Below are 17017 nucleotides of genomic sequence, written 5' to 3' on the forward strand. Positions count from 1 at the left end.
AGATGTGTTGGAGCAGGGAGACATAGTAAATCTGCAAGGCTGGAGCTGGACACCCATGCATTATCAGGGTGACATTCCAATTTTAAATTAGATTTAGTCAGATTTCTGTCAGACCGACCTGTTTTCATGTATTTAAAAGCATAGATCAGTGTGAACCAGACCTTCACAGATGTGCAAAGTCCTGGAACATTAGCATTTATAAAATGACGTACCTTTTTGTCTACATTTAAAGCTCGTTCTGTTTCCTGTTCCTGCAGCAACGTCATCTTGATCGGTTTTTCTAAAAGTTGGATTTTTTTTTGCATCATATTTGCAGACAAACCTGCTTTTTGCCAAATTCCTGGCTCAGATTTCTCCAAAGTTGCATGCATTTTTCCACGTTCATGCACCCTTCCTCTGTATGTTTCCCTCAACATCAGTGCATTGAGTTTTGTGCATGTAAAATGTCTGGAAAAGTAAAAAATGACAACCTGAAGTTGAAACCATAGGAAGCTATTGTTTCCTGAAACATCTTACTTGTAGTTTAGACTTGTGTCCACTTCTCATCATAAGCTGATATTTTAGTCCACAAAGTGAGTCACTTCCTCCCACTTTGCATGTTTGAGCAGTAAGCCAACCAAACCTAAAATAAGGATCAGAGAAACTACACGTCTTGTAACTGTGAAAAGACATGGTCTGAATTTCTTTTCATTTCATTTTAAATGAATCAATACGGTCTGTAGTTTGAGAAGATTGTTTTTAAGTTTCTTAATTTCCTTCAGACTTCTTAGACTCCTCTTGTGCTCCTTCATAGGCACCTCTGTGTGGTTGTGAACCCTTTTCTTTATAAACTAAACACCTGTATGTATTAGCTTTTTCCCAGCAAAATAAAACATGTTGAGAAAACTAGTTTTGTAAGAAAGCAGCATGATTAAACAAACAGGATGTGAACACATCCTTTAACTGTCAAGGTTGGACTTATCATGTTCCAAGAGCCTGTTGGAAAAAGAAGACATGAGACATCAGCAACATCTGATAAATGTGAGGTTAGCAGGTGGATGGATGAGAGATTTCATTCAAGCAGTCACAGTGCATGATTTACCGGAGAGAAGCAACCATTCACAACCCAACATGCCCAACCGTAACATTAAAGGAAGCCTTGGAACTCTGATTCCAGTCCAGACATCATGCAAAACCCAACTTTCAAGGGATACTTATTACTTTAAACAGTCTCTCAAAGTTGCTGCCACTACGCTAAGCTAGGCAAACCACATCCTGACAGACATGGATTGATATCGATTTTCTCCCCTCACCGCTGGATCTCAAGCCAATTAGTCTTTCCAAAATGTTGAACAATTATTTTTACAGAGGACAGGTCTGAGGAGCAGTGAAAATGATGCATGAATAAACGGATAACCACCATGAAGTTTTATGGTCAATACGGTGCAGATGTAGCTTGGTTGAACAAGCCTGCTGTCTAATGTGAGTGTGAGGTGTGGGAATAACAGCCCTTAGCAGCTGTTTCAAAGACCTTTCCAGACACTTTCACTGTGTGGCTGAACACACACACACACACACACACACTGACTCTCAGTGTAGATCAGCCCTCAGTCACGGCCCTGTGCTGCAGGGAGACCAGAGTGATGGAAGCAATGCTTAAGCCATTAAGGCAAACAATTGGCTCAAATTGAGAGGGAGAGATAGAAAAGAAAAGGAAGAAGTGGGGGAAAAAGGGAGAGAGATGGAGAGGCTATGGCGGGAGTGGATCCACTCAACGACTTAATCCAGGCCCCAGGACACACTCCTGCTGAGCTTCACACGCTTGCACAAACATGTGCACGCAGACTACAGCTCGGACTGCATCCAATAACACCTTGTCAGTCTCAGCCCCAGGGGTTCTCATTTCTCTATAAGAAGGGAGAGTCAGCGGCTTCCAGCCACCTCTGGAAAAGACTGAAGACACAGTCCACAAGGCGACACTGTGAGCGTTCGTACGCCTTACGGCTTCCAGTGTGAAGCTATTCATTGTCTTAGCAGGCAGAGTGAATGGTGGAGGGAGCACAGGGTGGACAGTGTCCTGGGCGAGGGAGGCGCTCCTCTGACACCGGCTATTGTATCGTCTCCCCCCCAACAAGCCCCACACAAACAGCCAACAATGAGGGATTGTTTCCAGTTATTCCCCCTCTTTCCACACAAGCATCAGCTGTGTGTGTGTGTGTGTGTCAGAGGGCAAAGGCATGATGTGCTGCAGTCTGAACCCGTGGCTCATCCAGCGCAGTCGCCTTTGTGCTTAAACATCAGCCTGAGGTAGAGGCAGCAGCTATTCGCAGCCAGCGCCGCCCTTCCCTCCCTGCTTCCCTTCTTCCTTCCCCCCCCCATCGGCCACGACCCCTCAGGGCTCCCTCGGCGCCCAGGCCTGCACGTTTTATTGGACAGATTAGCGAGGAGCGGTTATTGGCCCGAGGACTGTTAGCGCTGGTTTGGCTCGTTGACTCCTTCTCCAGTTGTGGCGTTTTCATTTGACATGTCCTTTAAGTCCTTTAAAGAATTGGGCGTTTCTGCCGAGCGCCTTGGCTCTTTCTGCAAAAGATGGATGGCCCGTGTTCAAAGGTCTGGATGTTTTTTTTTTTTTTTCCCTCCCTCCCAGTCTTTCTCTATATCTGCCTTCCCCCCCTACCTCCCTCCTTCACTCTTTCTTTTTCTCTGGCTGAGCTTTATAATGTGGTATTAGTGTTGTCAGCCAACCAAGCCTGGGATTTGGATTTGTTTTGTTTTTTAGCCTCTTAAGATAATGCTATTTCTCTCTCCTGTCGAGAATAACAAAAGCCAAAGTAGAGCAATAAAGCAGCACATTCATTGACTTTGCTTTCATTAAATTGGTTCGTAGCCATCTTAAATAGACCACAGGCCTTGACGGCAGCGTGTTTGCAGCCATGTGTATGAGATTTTTCTCAAAACGTAGTCACACTTTGCCTCGCACATGCTCGGGTACCACTCTCATCTCCATCAGGCTTCACTGCTGAAAGCCATTTATTTGTCATTATTCGCCAAAAAAGAAAAAGAGAGAGACTGGCTCGAGTTAGCATTCCAAACACGTGGTCCGACGAGTGTTTTGTAAAGATAAGTGTTGCTCTGCAGTGAAAGGAGGGGTAAAAGCACTTTAACCTCTATTTGGTATGCATTCCAGATGTGGAAATATAACCAGGCCAATCAGCATGTAAGGATTTGGGTCCATTCAGAGGGCCGGGAAGTTTACTGGTTCTGCAACCTAATCCCTCACACAAAAGCTCACATTAACACGCCGCACACAGCTTATGCTGCACCCATTCATGAATAAAAACATGCGCCAGCATTTGCTCGTGTAGCACGGTGGCGGGCAGCCGCTCATAAATACAGAAAATATCTTACATCTGTTCATATCATGGAGAAAATCTAAAGATCTTTTGCTGTCAAGTTGTAAAAAAAAGGAGGAATGAAATCTGAGTTGCAGCTCAGTCCTTCAATAAAGAGTCGGTGACATCCTCCTGATCCATTGCCGCATCTCGACCTTCAAAAATCCACGTTTAGCATCAGAGTAAAATGTCAGTTTGCTGACGTGTTGGGTCAGTATGTGTAAAAACTGCCAGCTTCAGACAGTAAAACTGGAACTTAATGCTGTTATAGTGTCTCTCAGTATGATCTAAAGCTGGTTTTAGAGGCTTTATCACTATAGGATAAATAATATGGAGTTAGTGTGGTCCTCCTTGGTGATATTCAACTTTTCTTTTTTTGGTCCCGAATGCAAATAATCTTTGTCCACATTAAAATCTTGTGGTTTTCCATCATTACATTCTTCACTTTAGCCTGCTAACACTGTGGGGGATTTACTATTTTTTTCCTCTTGCTGCTTCCTCAGATCTCATTTTATGCAATTACTGTAAGGTAAAATCAAGTAATTGATGTAATTTTTTCAGCATGACCTTTGTTACTTCAGTATGTTCGCTGCAATGCTGTCACATAGTGTGAAGAGTGATTGAAAAGATGCAAAGTTGCCTAGCAACAAGTCCATATATAATGCAGTTTCCTGCTGTACCTTGCACAAGAGCAAGGAGTCGCAGTTTAACCAAAGTTAGTCCAAGTCTTTTAAACATAAATATGAGATTATAATTTATAGTTGAGGCCATGATTCCTAAACTTTCTCTGTTATTTGGAGTGAAATGCACCAACAGCTCTTTATGTTCTGTTCTTTGTCTCTCCAACAGTAACGGCACAGCCGGAAAGATGAACGGGGCGCTGGAGCATTCGGATCAGCCGGATCCGGATGCCATCAAGATGTTCGTGGGCCAGATCCCGCGTTCTTGGTCAGAGAAGGAGCTGAAGGAGCTGTTTGAGCCGTATGGAGCAGTCTACCAGATCAACATCCTCCGAGACCGCAGCCAGAACCCGCCACAGAGCAAAGGTACCGATGTGGACATGAACACGATGAGTCATCCTTTTCTACCTTCACTCTGTCCATTATCATCATCCTCTATACTGGTTTCTCCTCTTCCTACTCCATGTTTTCTCTTCTAACTTTTTCCTCCTGTTTGTTTTATTTCCTCCTTTTGCTCTTTGGCCTGAAAGCAAAACAGTCTTTCAGATCTTTTTTTTTTTTTTTTTTTTTTTCTTTTTACCCCATACATAAGAGACATGCAAATATACCATGACACATATGCATGTTAGCATAATGCACATTGACAAACCCAAACACACACAGAAAACACAATCCCACTCTTCTCCTTACAGGGTTTCACAACATCAATGTTCCAAAGGTTATTTATAGGAGCTGAACATATTATACGTGTCCAAAATTACATACGGTGCATCATCAGAAAACAAGGACTTACCCAGCCAGACTGGTGCAGTCAGTTGTACAAAACTGCATGATTTGCAGCTATTTTCTCCCATTTGCTTTCTTTCTTTTTTTTTTTCTTTTGATGAATTTGTCAAGTGTGAGAGCAAACAATAGAGACAGCAGCAACGAAGAGACAATAGCTCTGCCATATTACCAGGTATCAAGCGGAGTGGGTGCTTATGGCACTCCAGATGAGACGTGGAGAGTGGGAGGAAAGTAAAGACAGAGAGGGAGAGGATGACAGGAAGGGAAGATGTGCTTCCATCCAACTGTAAAGCACATTTCAAGTTTCAGAGTGTCTCTTAACAGAAAATACTAATCATGTGGGATAAAGTGCATCAAGACATCAAACACTCCAGGAAAAGAATCCAGGATTTATGGACTGATTCATCCTCATTAAGATTAACATCTGCAGCTGATGTTACTTGCAGTAAATGGCCATAAATCCAAAAGATACGTATACAAATATAGAACAAATGGCAATTTTAATATATGACCCATTTGGATTCATGTGAAGGAAAAAGATTGCAGTGAGAAAGCAGGAGAAGCGACACATAATGACCTTCTCCATCACTTGTTTTGGTTCGCTACCAAAGATCCAGACTACAACCAGAACCACCACATTCCCTGTTCTCTGCTAACTTCCAAGGTTTGGATAAAGGTGGATTTCAGCAATAAGGTGTTGTGATAAAGCATGGAAATAAGGCAATGCTGTGTTTTGCAATATGGGGGTTAAAGGTCTTGTTCAGGGTCTGGTTCAATTGTTTTGCCAACCTGAGGACTTGAACCCTGTTCCTAAAGACTGCAACATTACTTATAAATAAAGAGTATTTTATCGTCTCTTTTCATTGGCAAGAAACTGTTAATTTAATGTAAAACTAAGCATTAACAAATAGTTTATACATCCATGGGCTCCATGTGATCCTCAGAGGGAGTGCAGATCACATCATGCATGACATTTGAGACCTAATGCCACATATTTGTCTAAGGCTTCAAAATGTTGTGAATTCAGTGTAGATATGTGATTTTAGCAAAATGTGACGCAGATTTTCACCACAAGTCTCTTTTTTTTTTTTTATCAAAACAACTTGTTTCAGTCAAGAAAAGGGTCGACTTTCCATAAGAAAAAGAGAGTCTGCTTATAGTGCATCACAATAAAATATAAATATAAAGTGTTATAATCTTTATCTTGTCTTGAATAAGTGTTTTATGGTAACACCATATCTTGTATTTGCTTGTCCTTAACGCCAGTCCTGTACCTTTACATGCAGTGATGTTCAGGTGGCGTTACCTTGCAGTGCTGCGACAAGATTAAAGTGTTTTTTACAGATGACGATGCAGCTTATCTTCAGGTTAAAAGCCACACACACTCCACACCAGAAACTGCTTTTTCTTCACCACCAGAACTCTTGTTAGCTTGATCTCGGTCCACTCAGCCTGCCTCTTGAGTTACCGTGTAAGGCGTTGGGAAAGTGATCAGAGATGACGTCATGCTGCAAAATTTACAGGATTTTTGTGAAGCAAATGACTGCAGAAGTGAATGGAGGGAAATCTGCACGTAACCGTGTAGTCCCAGTCCAGCATAAGTCAGGATCTGTTCGCAAGCTTGGAATTAGGTCAGAAATTATATTCCTACCTTACATATTTAATACATTTAATCTTTACATAAAGGAAAAATTAAAACCGACTCTGATCTTTGCTGGAAATTGTTAATGAACTGACCTCCATAAAGTCTCATGTTCTGTGTGGTTATTTCCTGATTTTTAATATGATTTAGATTAAAATAGGACACCTCAAAGCTTTGAAGTTCTTGCATCACTTTTATCAAAGCATCTGACCTTAATTGACTTATTTCCGAGACGTATTTAAAGGACAGCTCTAGTTTTAGAAATGCTGATGCCTTGAACGTTCAGCAGCCGTTGATCCTCTAAAATAAAAACAGTGATGCTCTCACAGCAGGTCAAGGCTAGAAAACTGCTTTGCTCTCATGTTTTAATTAAGAAGCGATAGTTCACAGGAACACTTTGGGTCAAGTTTGGCAGCACTCTTTAATTATAAAAGACCTTCAGGAGGATTTCACAGACTGGAGTGTTGGTGCATTGTTCTGTTGTGCAGCCACAACCGTGCAAATACAACCCTGGTGGTGAAATGTCACCACCAAATTGAGCTTGAGAGGTTTGTAGATGAAAACTAAGGAAGCATTTAGAAAGAAAGTTCAGGTGGTGGAAAAAGAGTGCAGCATTTCATGAAAATAAGACCTCCAAAACTGTTAGGCACGGGGGTGAACGGATCGCGGTTGCAGCTGGTGTTGCAGCCGGTTCTGGAGCATTTTGCAGTCAGAGGAAGTGGCTTACCAGTCGGGCTGTGACGATACGCTTCTGTCCCGATTCAATTCCATTACGATTTTTTTTGGGTGCCGATTTGATTTAAATTGCAATTCTCATAATTCTTCGATATTGCTGATTTTTTTTTGGAGACTAAAAACAAAATAAATGTATAAAACTTATTATTTTGCTTGTCATTTTCCTTGATGTCAATTAGACAAAAAACCTCACAGTAGCTAGACCATCATTCTGCTGCTATAATACCCAAGAAGACAAGTAAAAAGATCAATAAAATCAATAAAAATGGCAAAAATGTCAAAATGGATTATTTTTATTTGTTTAAAAAAAACAAAAATTTTTTTAAACAAAAATCTATTTTAAAATTGTGAAGCAAAAAAACTCAGATTTTCAATTTTTCAATTTGATTTTCCCACCCCTACTTCCCAGCACAATCTGGTTGCTTCTCCATCTGAATATTGATCACTCACATGAAATTCCACAATGGACCTACAGTAGTACAAACTGAAGGTTTTATCCTCTTAGGTCATAAATACATTAATCTACAAAGACGCATTTAAGAAAAGAACAAGCAGAATTCTTTGTCTGGTGCTTCTTGTAACTTGATGTACAGCAGATGGATGTGATTATGTTGTGATATATTTTCTCATTTTGACTGCTGCCTCCTGAATCAGATAAAAATGGTTTTATGGCAGAGTTGAATCTATATCATTTAGAGGGATGTAGTGGGATCACACTTGGTTTACACCCCTGAAATTGATAGACTTCAAAAGAAGAATGCATAAAAAGCTGGAAGCCTTCTGGAGGAAAAAAACACATCCCAAACGAGAAGTGTTTAGAAGCACCAACCAGGCAGAGTGTTGCCTTTATTCCCAGCAGTGAACACTTTGCTCAAACATTTTCATGCCTTTTTAGTTTCTTTTTCTCACCTCTTATTACTTTGACCATCCTCCTTGTTTCAGGATTTGATGTTAAACCAGTTCCAACTGGTGATACAAGACCCCATACAGATATTATATTGAAGAAGAATTGGATTTTCAGATGTCTCCATCGGATCGCTGCAGCTTCACCTCAGCCTGGCTCTGATTTCAGTTCTTCTTCCTGTGATTTCTCTCCCCCCGTGGCTTCCTCTGATTGTGAGTCATATGAGATTATGAAAGCCTGTAGACGGCTTTCTTCCAACAGTCAAATCAACTCTTTTATGCACACCAACACACTCGCTGAGCGCTTTGTAGTTCTGTACTTTTAGCCTTGAGATGACTCCTCTCCCACCAGTCTTGTTTCGCTTCTCTTCTTCTTCTGCTTGTCTCCGAGGGTGGGGCGGGGTATATGTGGGAGGTAGTCCGTCCGTCCCCCCCCCCCCCCCCCCCCCCCCCCCCGCCCTTCAGCTCCCACAAATCTCCCACTCCATCCTCACAATCCTTGAAATGAGTCGTTCTCTGCTTGATGAGTCGAGTATCACTCATTGTTGGGGAAAGAAACGCAGCCACCGATCAAGCCTTTCATTTTTCTGCGTGAAGCGACAGTCCTGCTCTGCATGCCTTGTCTTCTTCTGTTGTAGTCTATTTTTTTGTGCAGTGACTTACAACCAGAGATGTTGCCAGATATTTTTCTCTGGTGGTGGGCTTCGCTCTGGATGTTTTGAGTCTAGCTGTGGGTAACCTGTACGTTTACTGTTCAGTTTTGCCACCACCGTTTCCTCCAGCGTCTCTGTTGCTCTTCAACAAAACCAGGAACTCAGAGTTATGCTGTTGGAGTGTAGAGGGGTCTGATATGTACGCCCCATTCCCACCTAGGGGTCTGCTTCAGGGGCCCGGACATGCAAACTGTAGTACTGTACGCCTGTGAAGTATTTTTTCGGCTGACCAAAGCAAAATATTTATATTATTTTAGAAAAATATAGTCTCAAACTTGACACAAGAAATATTCAAATAGTGTACATGGTTTATTTTATACCTCTCTGTTGATTTTATTATTTCTAATCATTTTACAACTTAAGTTTTTCCTTTCTATTTTCATTTATCTTTAGTACCTCCTGCAGTACTCCTCGGTACCTCCACTGCTCCATATAACCAGCAAGGCTGAAAACTTGTTGAATTATTTAACTCTCTTCAGTAATTTAATGTTAAACATTTTATCATGTTTTTGTAGCTCTCTGGTGGAAGGAAAGACAGAATTAGTGAAAATGGGAGGAGGAGTCGGGTGATGAAAGTATCAGGAGCAGGAAGATAAACTGAAGTTTGTTTTTTCTTTTTCCTTTTTATTTTAAATGTAATGTTGCAAAGCAAACCATTTGATATGAGGTGAAACATTAGACATGTACATCATCATATCGCTGCTGTCAGGGAAAAACCTCTTATGTCCAAAACTACTGGTTTTCAGAAAAAAAACTGTGTGGTTTTGTAATAACTGGACATAATATCATCAATATGTTTTTACATTCTAGTCATATATTTAATTGTGTCCTTACTTTATTAATATTTTACTCAAATCAAGGAGTTAGAAGGTTTTTAACTGGTGTAAAATGGAGATTTGGCAGTAACTGCTGATTCAGACGCATCAGCTGCAATAATTAATGTATTACATTATTGTCAGCTTGCAGGTTACAGAGTTTATTTAAACTATTTATGAGCTGTTCTTCTGCTATTTTATACATTTTGCCAAAATCCATTAGAAATCCATCCTTAAATCTCTCCCTCCCCTCCAGATAATGAGGGGTAAAGACAGCCGACACTGAAATGACCAGAAATTGACGTGAGTGATAACAATTTTATGAAAATAAAGACAATGTATTTTTATTAAAAATATTTTTTAGAAAACAAACTAACAAATATGATAAATAATGTAGGTAAACTAATATTTTGTTGAACAATCCTATAGGAATTCCCAGCAATCAAGTGTTCTGTACCCGTCGGTCAGACTTGACTGTCTATAAGTGCTAAAAGTCCAGAACCATAAATAATATAAATAAAGCTCCCCAGTTATTCTTAGGTTGGTCTTAAAATTATATTCAATAATCTATTCTTATGTGTCTGCTTAAGAATTGGCTCATCTTTCCATCCTGTCTGAACTAAACCCAGGATGCCTTTAAGGTTGGAAACACCTCAGTTCCATTGGATTAAGAGGAAATGAAGCATTTGATGAAATCTTATTGGTCTAGTTATGTGTTAGCTTTAAGTGTTGTTATTTATTGTTGTTCTAAGACTTAAGTAAGCTGGTTGGCTTCATCTGGCTTCAGTGTGAAAAATCTCTCCAGCATCAGGAAAACTGTGGCCTCTCCTGCTTTGCTGTTTGTTCTAAATTAATGCTGGAGCCTTTTGAAAAAAAGGTCTCAGCTTTCTGAGGCAAATGAGCCCATTCTGGTGCCCCGCTGCTGACCCAGACCATTCCTTTCTTTTCCCTTCTCTGGAAAGTAGTAGTTTGGGTTTAAACACGCTCGTTATCGACACCATGACAAAAAGTTTCATGGCTGCAGCTGTAATTCAGAACAAGTCGATCAACAACAACCATTGTTTGCTTCCTCGTCTGACAACAAAGATTAAACTGTACAACAAAAAGCATTTACTGGCACCAGGAATTTTATAAACTCATCAAAACAAACTGGATCTTTGGTGAATTCAGATAATTTAGTCGTCTTTACATGATCTCAGTAGCTTTTGATTTGAGCCACTTTTGAGGAGTCACATGTAAAACAAATTATTTAAGTTTATCAGCATCTGCTGGTAACTGGATACACGTGGTTTTTCTTCAGCCATCCGAAACATTTAGGATTTATCTATGAAAATAATCCATTTAACCTTCAAAAAGGATCAGTTTTACTCATCAAAACAACACAAAGTTTCCAACCCTAAAACTTCTGCCTCATTCTGAGAACACATAGACACACATGTACACATATTTACAGTTGTATGCACATTCCTGGAGTCATTGTAGCCCTACAGCATCCTGGGGCTGAAAAACCGCACATCGTAAGTTTAACATCCAGCCCAGAGCAGCACGTTGCAGCTGCATTTTGTTTTATGACACTGCCTCTCATGTCTGCAGCTGAAGATAGACACACTGACCTCAGACTGAAACACAAGTGGATATTTTAAGAAGAAGTGAGTGAAAGATAAAACAGGTCAACACCTGACTGACTTTTACTGGCTAATAAGAACTAAGAGATGAGACAGGTTGCAAGTTGGATGCTGAATCTGCTTTCATTCAGGGGAAGTAAAAGTCAGTCTGCCAAAGCTGAGCATATCTTCCATGTCAAACACAAATCAATTATTTAAGTTTTTATCCATGCAAGTATTCCACTTAACATTTGATATGGATCAGATGAAAGTCGTCTTGTTACACATTTGAGAAACTCAACATTCACATTAGCTTCAGCTCTTATTAGCTTGCAGCTGCAAGTAAACCTGTCTGCTGATCTGGCAGATTGATGCAGTCAGGCTAAAGGTTTAAAGCAGGAGAGGTGAGCCCAGAGCTTAGTTTATAAATCAGAAAATCTCCCTTTTTGGTTCCGCCTTGGTTGATCCTATTCAGTGCAACACATGAATATCTGTTAATACAGCGACACAAGTACAGTTCCAGTTGTTCAGTAAAAACACAGGAATCTACTTAAGTTTTAAACATTTGTTTTAAATGCGCACAAACAGCAAATAAAAGTGTGAGATTGTACACTTTAAAAAATCTTATGTGAAAGTCTTCAATTCTTTACATTTAATACAGTAAAATTCTGTTTATATTTTTTTTCATCCTGTTAGAAACTTTATGTCCTCAACTAACCGAGCAGAAATAATCTAGGACTCATTTTCAAAGTAAAACTAGTTTATTTTATTTATATCATAATTCTGAGTTGTAAAATATGACTTCACTCAATCAGACATTGGCAGAAATTCTACTACTATGGAAGATTTACAGATTAATTAAGCAAAGCTAAAAATAAAACCAGAGACTTAAAACTCGCTCGGAGCTTTGGTTAAACCAAACTACAATTTTTGCACGTCCCACCAGCAAGTGGAAATCTATGGATCAGTGTAATCCCGCTGTCTTACTATTCTCATCATCTGGCGTCGCATGCGGGTCTTAAGTGCCGCTCGAGAGGCTGCTTCAGACTGACAAAAGTAAAATTCCTTTTGCAAAACACCTCGTTTTCCCAGTGTGTTTGGCACAAAAAAGTATCATCTTTGCAAATATTATTTCAGCTTCCAAAAGTACGTTCTGCAGATGCTTTAATGATCTCCTTAAAGCCTGTTTAGTTTCTTTAGAAGCCAAAATATAATTAATCACAGACCACAAATTGGAAGTAAGTTTGTTTTACTTGAGTAAGTTCTTAGTAAGTACTTTGTGTGTACTCCCACAGCAGTTAATACATGCTGCAGAATCTATTTTGCAGTTTGACCCAGGTGTGTGCACCTAGGATACGTGTGTGTATTTATGCTGACTAGGACAGTTTGGGGAATATCACAGCAATACTGTTGGTTTAATGTGTTTGGAGTTAATAACCAGATGACTGGATGAGCATGGGAGGAGGGGGACTTGGTGAGAAATGGAGCAATTTGCCATTTTCTACTGATAGAGAGATGGAGATAGAGGGAGAGATAAAAGAGAATGAGACAAGGAGAGCCAGAGGGGTAAACAGAAAATGGTCCTCATACTACACCACAACCGTAAGCTCCGTGACGGGTTTGTTGCAGTGTGTGCGTCTGTGTTGTGGCAGGGAATGTGCTATGTCATTTATCTTAATGATACAGCATGGCCCACATGAGCAGCTGACAAACAATAAGTTTAATGTCTTCATTAAGAGGCTCTATTTGGAACAATATGACCTGGAAATAATCTAAAAAATATAAAAGTCTTAACAGCTTGAATATGAACCAGAGGGGATTTGGATGATGTGGAAGTTGTACTGAGTGGAATGATTATTAAGAGTGATGGGGAACACAAAGCTGCTTTTAAATGATTTTTGTCAGCCTGACCTGCAAATAAAGGCAGGAGAAGGTCAGAATGAATTTTGTACTAAATTAAATGTTTATTTGTTTGGTTTCTTTTTCTTTTATTTAATTGTAGAAAACAAATCTGGTTCACTGCCTTGTTTATATTGTTGACTGCCTTTTCGGGTGGAGATGCAACTGAGACAACGTTGATAAAATCTAATGATGCAATATAAACATGGCATAAATATTGTATATTCACTTTAATTTAGTCCAAATCAAAGCATCACTAGATAGTTTTCGGTGGAATAAAATGATGTGTAAAAACAGGCCTAAAATACAAAAATGCTCAAAATATTCCCAGGTTGGTGTTTCGACCTGAGGTTAAGCTCACCACCTGACCTCCAGCCTCACAACACACCTTGTGTCTTTGTGGAGAAATTCCACAAACTTATGGAAACTTTTATGCAATTTGTGCTTCACAGTAAAGACAGACATAAAATCCCAGTGCATGCTTGCAAAACCAGTACCGGACCCAGTGTTACTGTCAAGGTTTGCACTGCATGGACATGAAACCAGAAAGAAAAAATGGTTTAAACTGTTTAACTAGGTTAAAAAGTCCATTTCCATTTAGAAAGTCGGCAGTTTGATTCCTATTTCCTTCTCGTGCTGAATCTTACATTGGCCATGGTTACATGATGTTTTTTAATGCAGAATTAATCATTTGGAATGAAATAATTAAGAATGAACGTATTCTCCTATGAGTTAACATGAAAATAATAATTCCAAATGAAGGTTTACATGACGGAGGAATTAAATATTTTGGAATTAAAATGCAAATAAACCAGACACTTACATCGGAATGAAGTTAAATTCCAAATAGAAATTTGCATTAGGAATTAAGTGTTTACATGGTCATTTTTCATCAGTTTAAAAGCGTAATTAACTTTTATTCAGAATTAATCATGAATTAAAACTCCCATGTAAACGTAGCAAATGTCCCTGATGTACTCATGGGTTTGTGATTGTAGAAATGGAGATATGGCTACAGTGTAAATATACAAAAAGAAGCCCATTATGGTTATGGCTGTTAAATAATCAGCTAGAAACATTTCATAAAGCACCTGCAAGCTGAGAAGCTGAGAGCCAGGCTGTTTAAGTGTCGACCATTTCAACTTTGTTGCTTATATTTCACCTTACAGGAGGGTGAAAATGTGTGCTGTAATGCTAAAATTCAATGAAAGTTTAAAAAAAAAATAGTAACATTCCCAGCAGGATGGTGGGATGCGAACCTGAGCGTGAAGAGTGAAGGTCCTGTATTTAGATTTTTCTCACGTTCCTTTACAATATGGCGTTCCCACAGACTGGATGCAGAAGGGCTGACATGCAGTTTTAACATGGATAGTTGTGATAGAGTGTTTGCACTTTTTACTACTCCGTCATTTTGACGTTCATATAAAACATTCCATCACTGAGCTCATTTAAAACCAAATTGCTTGTATCATTGTCCAAGTTGGTAACTGGTTCTGAATGGATGATTTTTTTTTGCTTCAACAATTTATTTCCAAATAAATTATTTGCCAATTTATTTTTCCAAAAAAGAGTCTGGTTCTGGTCAGTGTGCTATATTTTGGTTTTAATTTTGGTTTGATTGGTTTTATTTACTTTATTATTATTATTATTATTATTATTATTATTATTATTATTATTATTATTATTATATGTTTTTTAAAAAAATTTCTTTTATGATCTATTGTTTTATTGTGTTATCATTTAATTATTATACTCTCTGGTTCTTTAGCTGATGTGCTGCACTTTGTCCCAACTTTGGTTGTTTCAAAGGGTTTTATAAATAAAGCTGAATTGAATTGAGTCTTGGTTGAGTTCCACACATGTATGATCCAGGGATCTCCAACTAAATTATCATTTAGAGTGTGGGATGTCCCGATCCAGTCCTATAGGCCCAAAATCCTGCAGGTTTTTAAATATATCCCTGCTCCAACACGCCTGACTCAAATGAATCAGCCATTTTGCAAAATTTTATTGGCTTTTCGATCCATTTAATAGAAGCCAGGTGTGTTGGAACAGGGATCCAATACCTGCAGGACTGATGTCCTCGATGACAGACTTTTAACATTCCTGATTTGGGTAAAAATGTCAACATATTATTTAGTTTCAAACTTTTCTCACTGTTCTGTCATTTAATACTTGGTTAGCTTTAGGAACCGGCTATGAGACCTGACTGATATTTCAGTAAATAGTTGTCAAATTGTTTCAGTTAGAAAGAGATAGGTACTGCTAGACCAGAAATGGGAGGAAACGGCAAGCAAATAGTTCCCCGACCAGCACTGTTGAATGGAGACTGGCCTCCTAGGAAGAGGCAGCATCAGTCTTTCCAGCAAGTGCTCTAAAATAACATGTTTTGTTCAACTGACAAAGGCCTTGAGGAGCTGCAGAAATTATTACAGGTGCAACAGAGGAAGTGAGCAGGTGTTATAATAGAGCTATAAAGCCAGTGAAGGGTAGATCCATGCATGATACTTCCACAAAAGATCTTGGTATTATCACAAGTCATGAGATGTTTTAATGTAAAGCCAAACGGATGTCTTCATGAAACAAGTGCTGATTGAGTTTTAGTATGAATCACTGGCAAACACTGTGCTTTAAAGTGGTAAAATGATTGGATGGACTTGGTTTCACATCTGTTGCCACTTAGAATCAGTAAAATATGGAAATTTAATTTGGGTTTGACCAATACCTTGCAGAGACCTCCTCATATCACCAGGAAATATATTTCTACTGCTCTTTTTGTTGATTTCAAGCCTGTCAAGTAGATCAGTGCAGCTCAATACAATGTTGAATTATTTAGATGCATTAAAATGCATCCTTTCTGAGCTGATTACACATGAACTGGTTTCTGTTTGGTGGCTTAAACCTGGCATTAGAATTCGCCTCTCTGATCAATCTTACCTTCCCAATATGTTTGTAAATAAACACTTATTTTTCATCGTTTTTCTTTGCCAAATGCCAGAATCATTCGTAGATTCAATTCTGCAAATATGCATCCACCTGCACCCGCATAATTTGATGCTGCTGTCTGCAATATTACTCAAGTCCAATCGGGACCCAACCCTGCAGGAGCCTGAAGACAGCCACAGGTGCTGAGAGGCAGAAAGACAAAGAGGATGTTGCAGATTGAAATGTCATTTTGACTGCTAATGAAAGATAATGCAGAAATCCAGTGAATATTGGAGACATCATTTCAAGCTCGGAGACAAACGGATGCCGGCAGATTACAGCTTCTGATTTTCGACCACTGCTCAGATCAAAATGTCCCTGCCTGGGTTACTCTGATGCAGCATCCAGGGACTCGCAGCCATCCAACAGCAGACATCCACTTTGCAAGCCAACTGTCTTCTCTCTCTCGGCTATGGCAACACCAAGCGAACACTCTTCCGTCCAAGACAATTATCTGCTCTAATGGATTCAGTTGAGACGAGGCCGACCTGAGACGGGGGACTGATTTATTTCATTCTTTCCTAAAGCAGAGCGGCCAATTATATCGCCTTAACTAGACGTTAGCTTTTTTAGTCGGCTACCCAGGCCCAATTAGAGAGCAGCTGCAGGTGGATTTTAATGGGAGCTTTTCTCTGTGTGTGGATTCTCAGCTCATCTCTGTTCTCGTTTTTTTTTCCCCTCTGTTTATACTTTTGCATGCCTCAGCGACAGAGAGAGTTGCCTGGTTACAGGCGAAGTTGCAGAGTTGGATTTTCTTACACCCCTCTGAGCACTTTGGGGTCATCCAGTATGTTGCTTTGATTTCCAGCAAGCACTCGTGTTGTTTCTGCAGGGTGGGAGTGAGTGAGGGGGGGATTTGGAAGGAGGTGAAATTGGTGCTTTTC

At 39.6% G+C, this 17017-nt stretch overlaps 1 protein-coding gene across 6 annotated transcripts in view; it reads left to right on the plus strand.

The window, feature by feature from the left end:
- Nucleotides 1-17017, plus strand: part of celf2 (cugbp, Elav-like family member 2) — a 262520-nt gene that overhangs the window by 147115 nt on the left and 98388 nt on the right. For all 6 annotated transcript variants that reach the window (XM_079263083.1, XM_079263084.1, XM_079263086.1 and 3 more), the window contains one exon: nucleotides 4221-4417. In XM_079263083.1, coding sequence (XP_079119209.1) covers nucleotides 4221-4417 — 197 coding nt within the window. The remainder of the gene's footprint in view (nucleotides 1-4220; nucleotides 4418-17017) is intronic.

The sequence above is a fragment of the Telmatherina bonti genome (genome assembly GCF_933228915.1).
Source record: "Telmatherina bonti genome assembly, chromosome: 23".
Lineage (NCBI taxonomy): Eukaryota > Metazoa > Chordata > Actinopteri > Atheriniformes > Telmatherinidae > Telmatherina > Telmatherina bonti.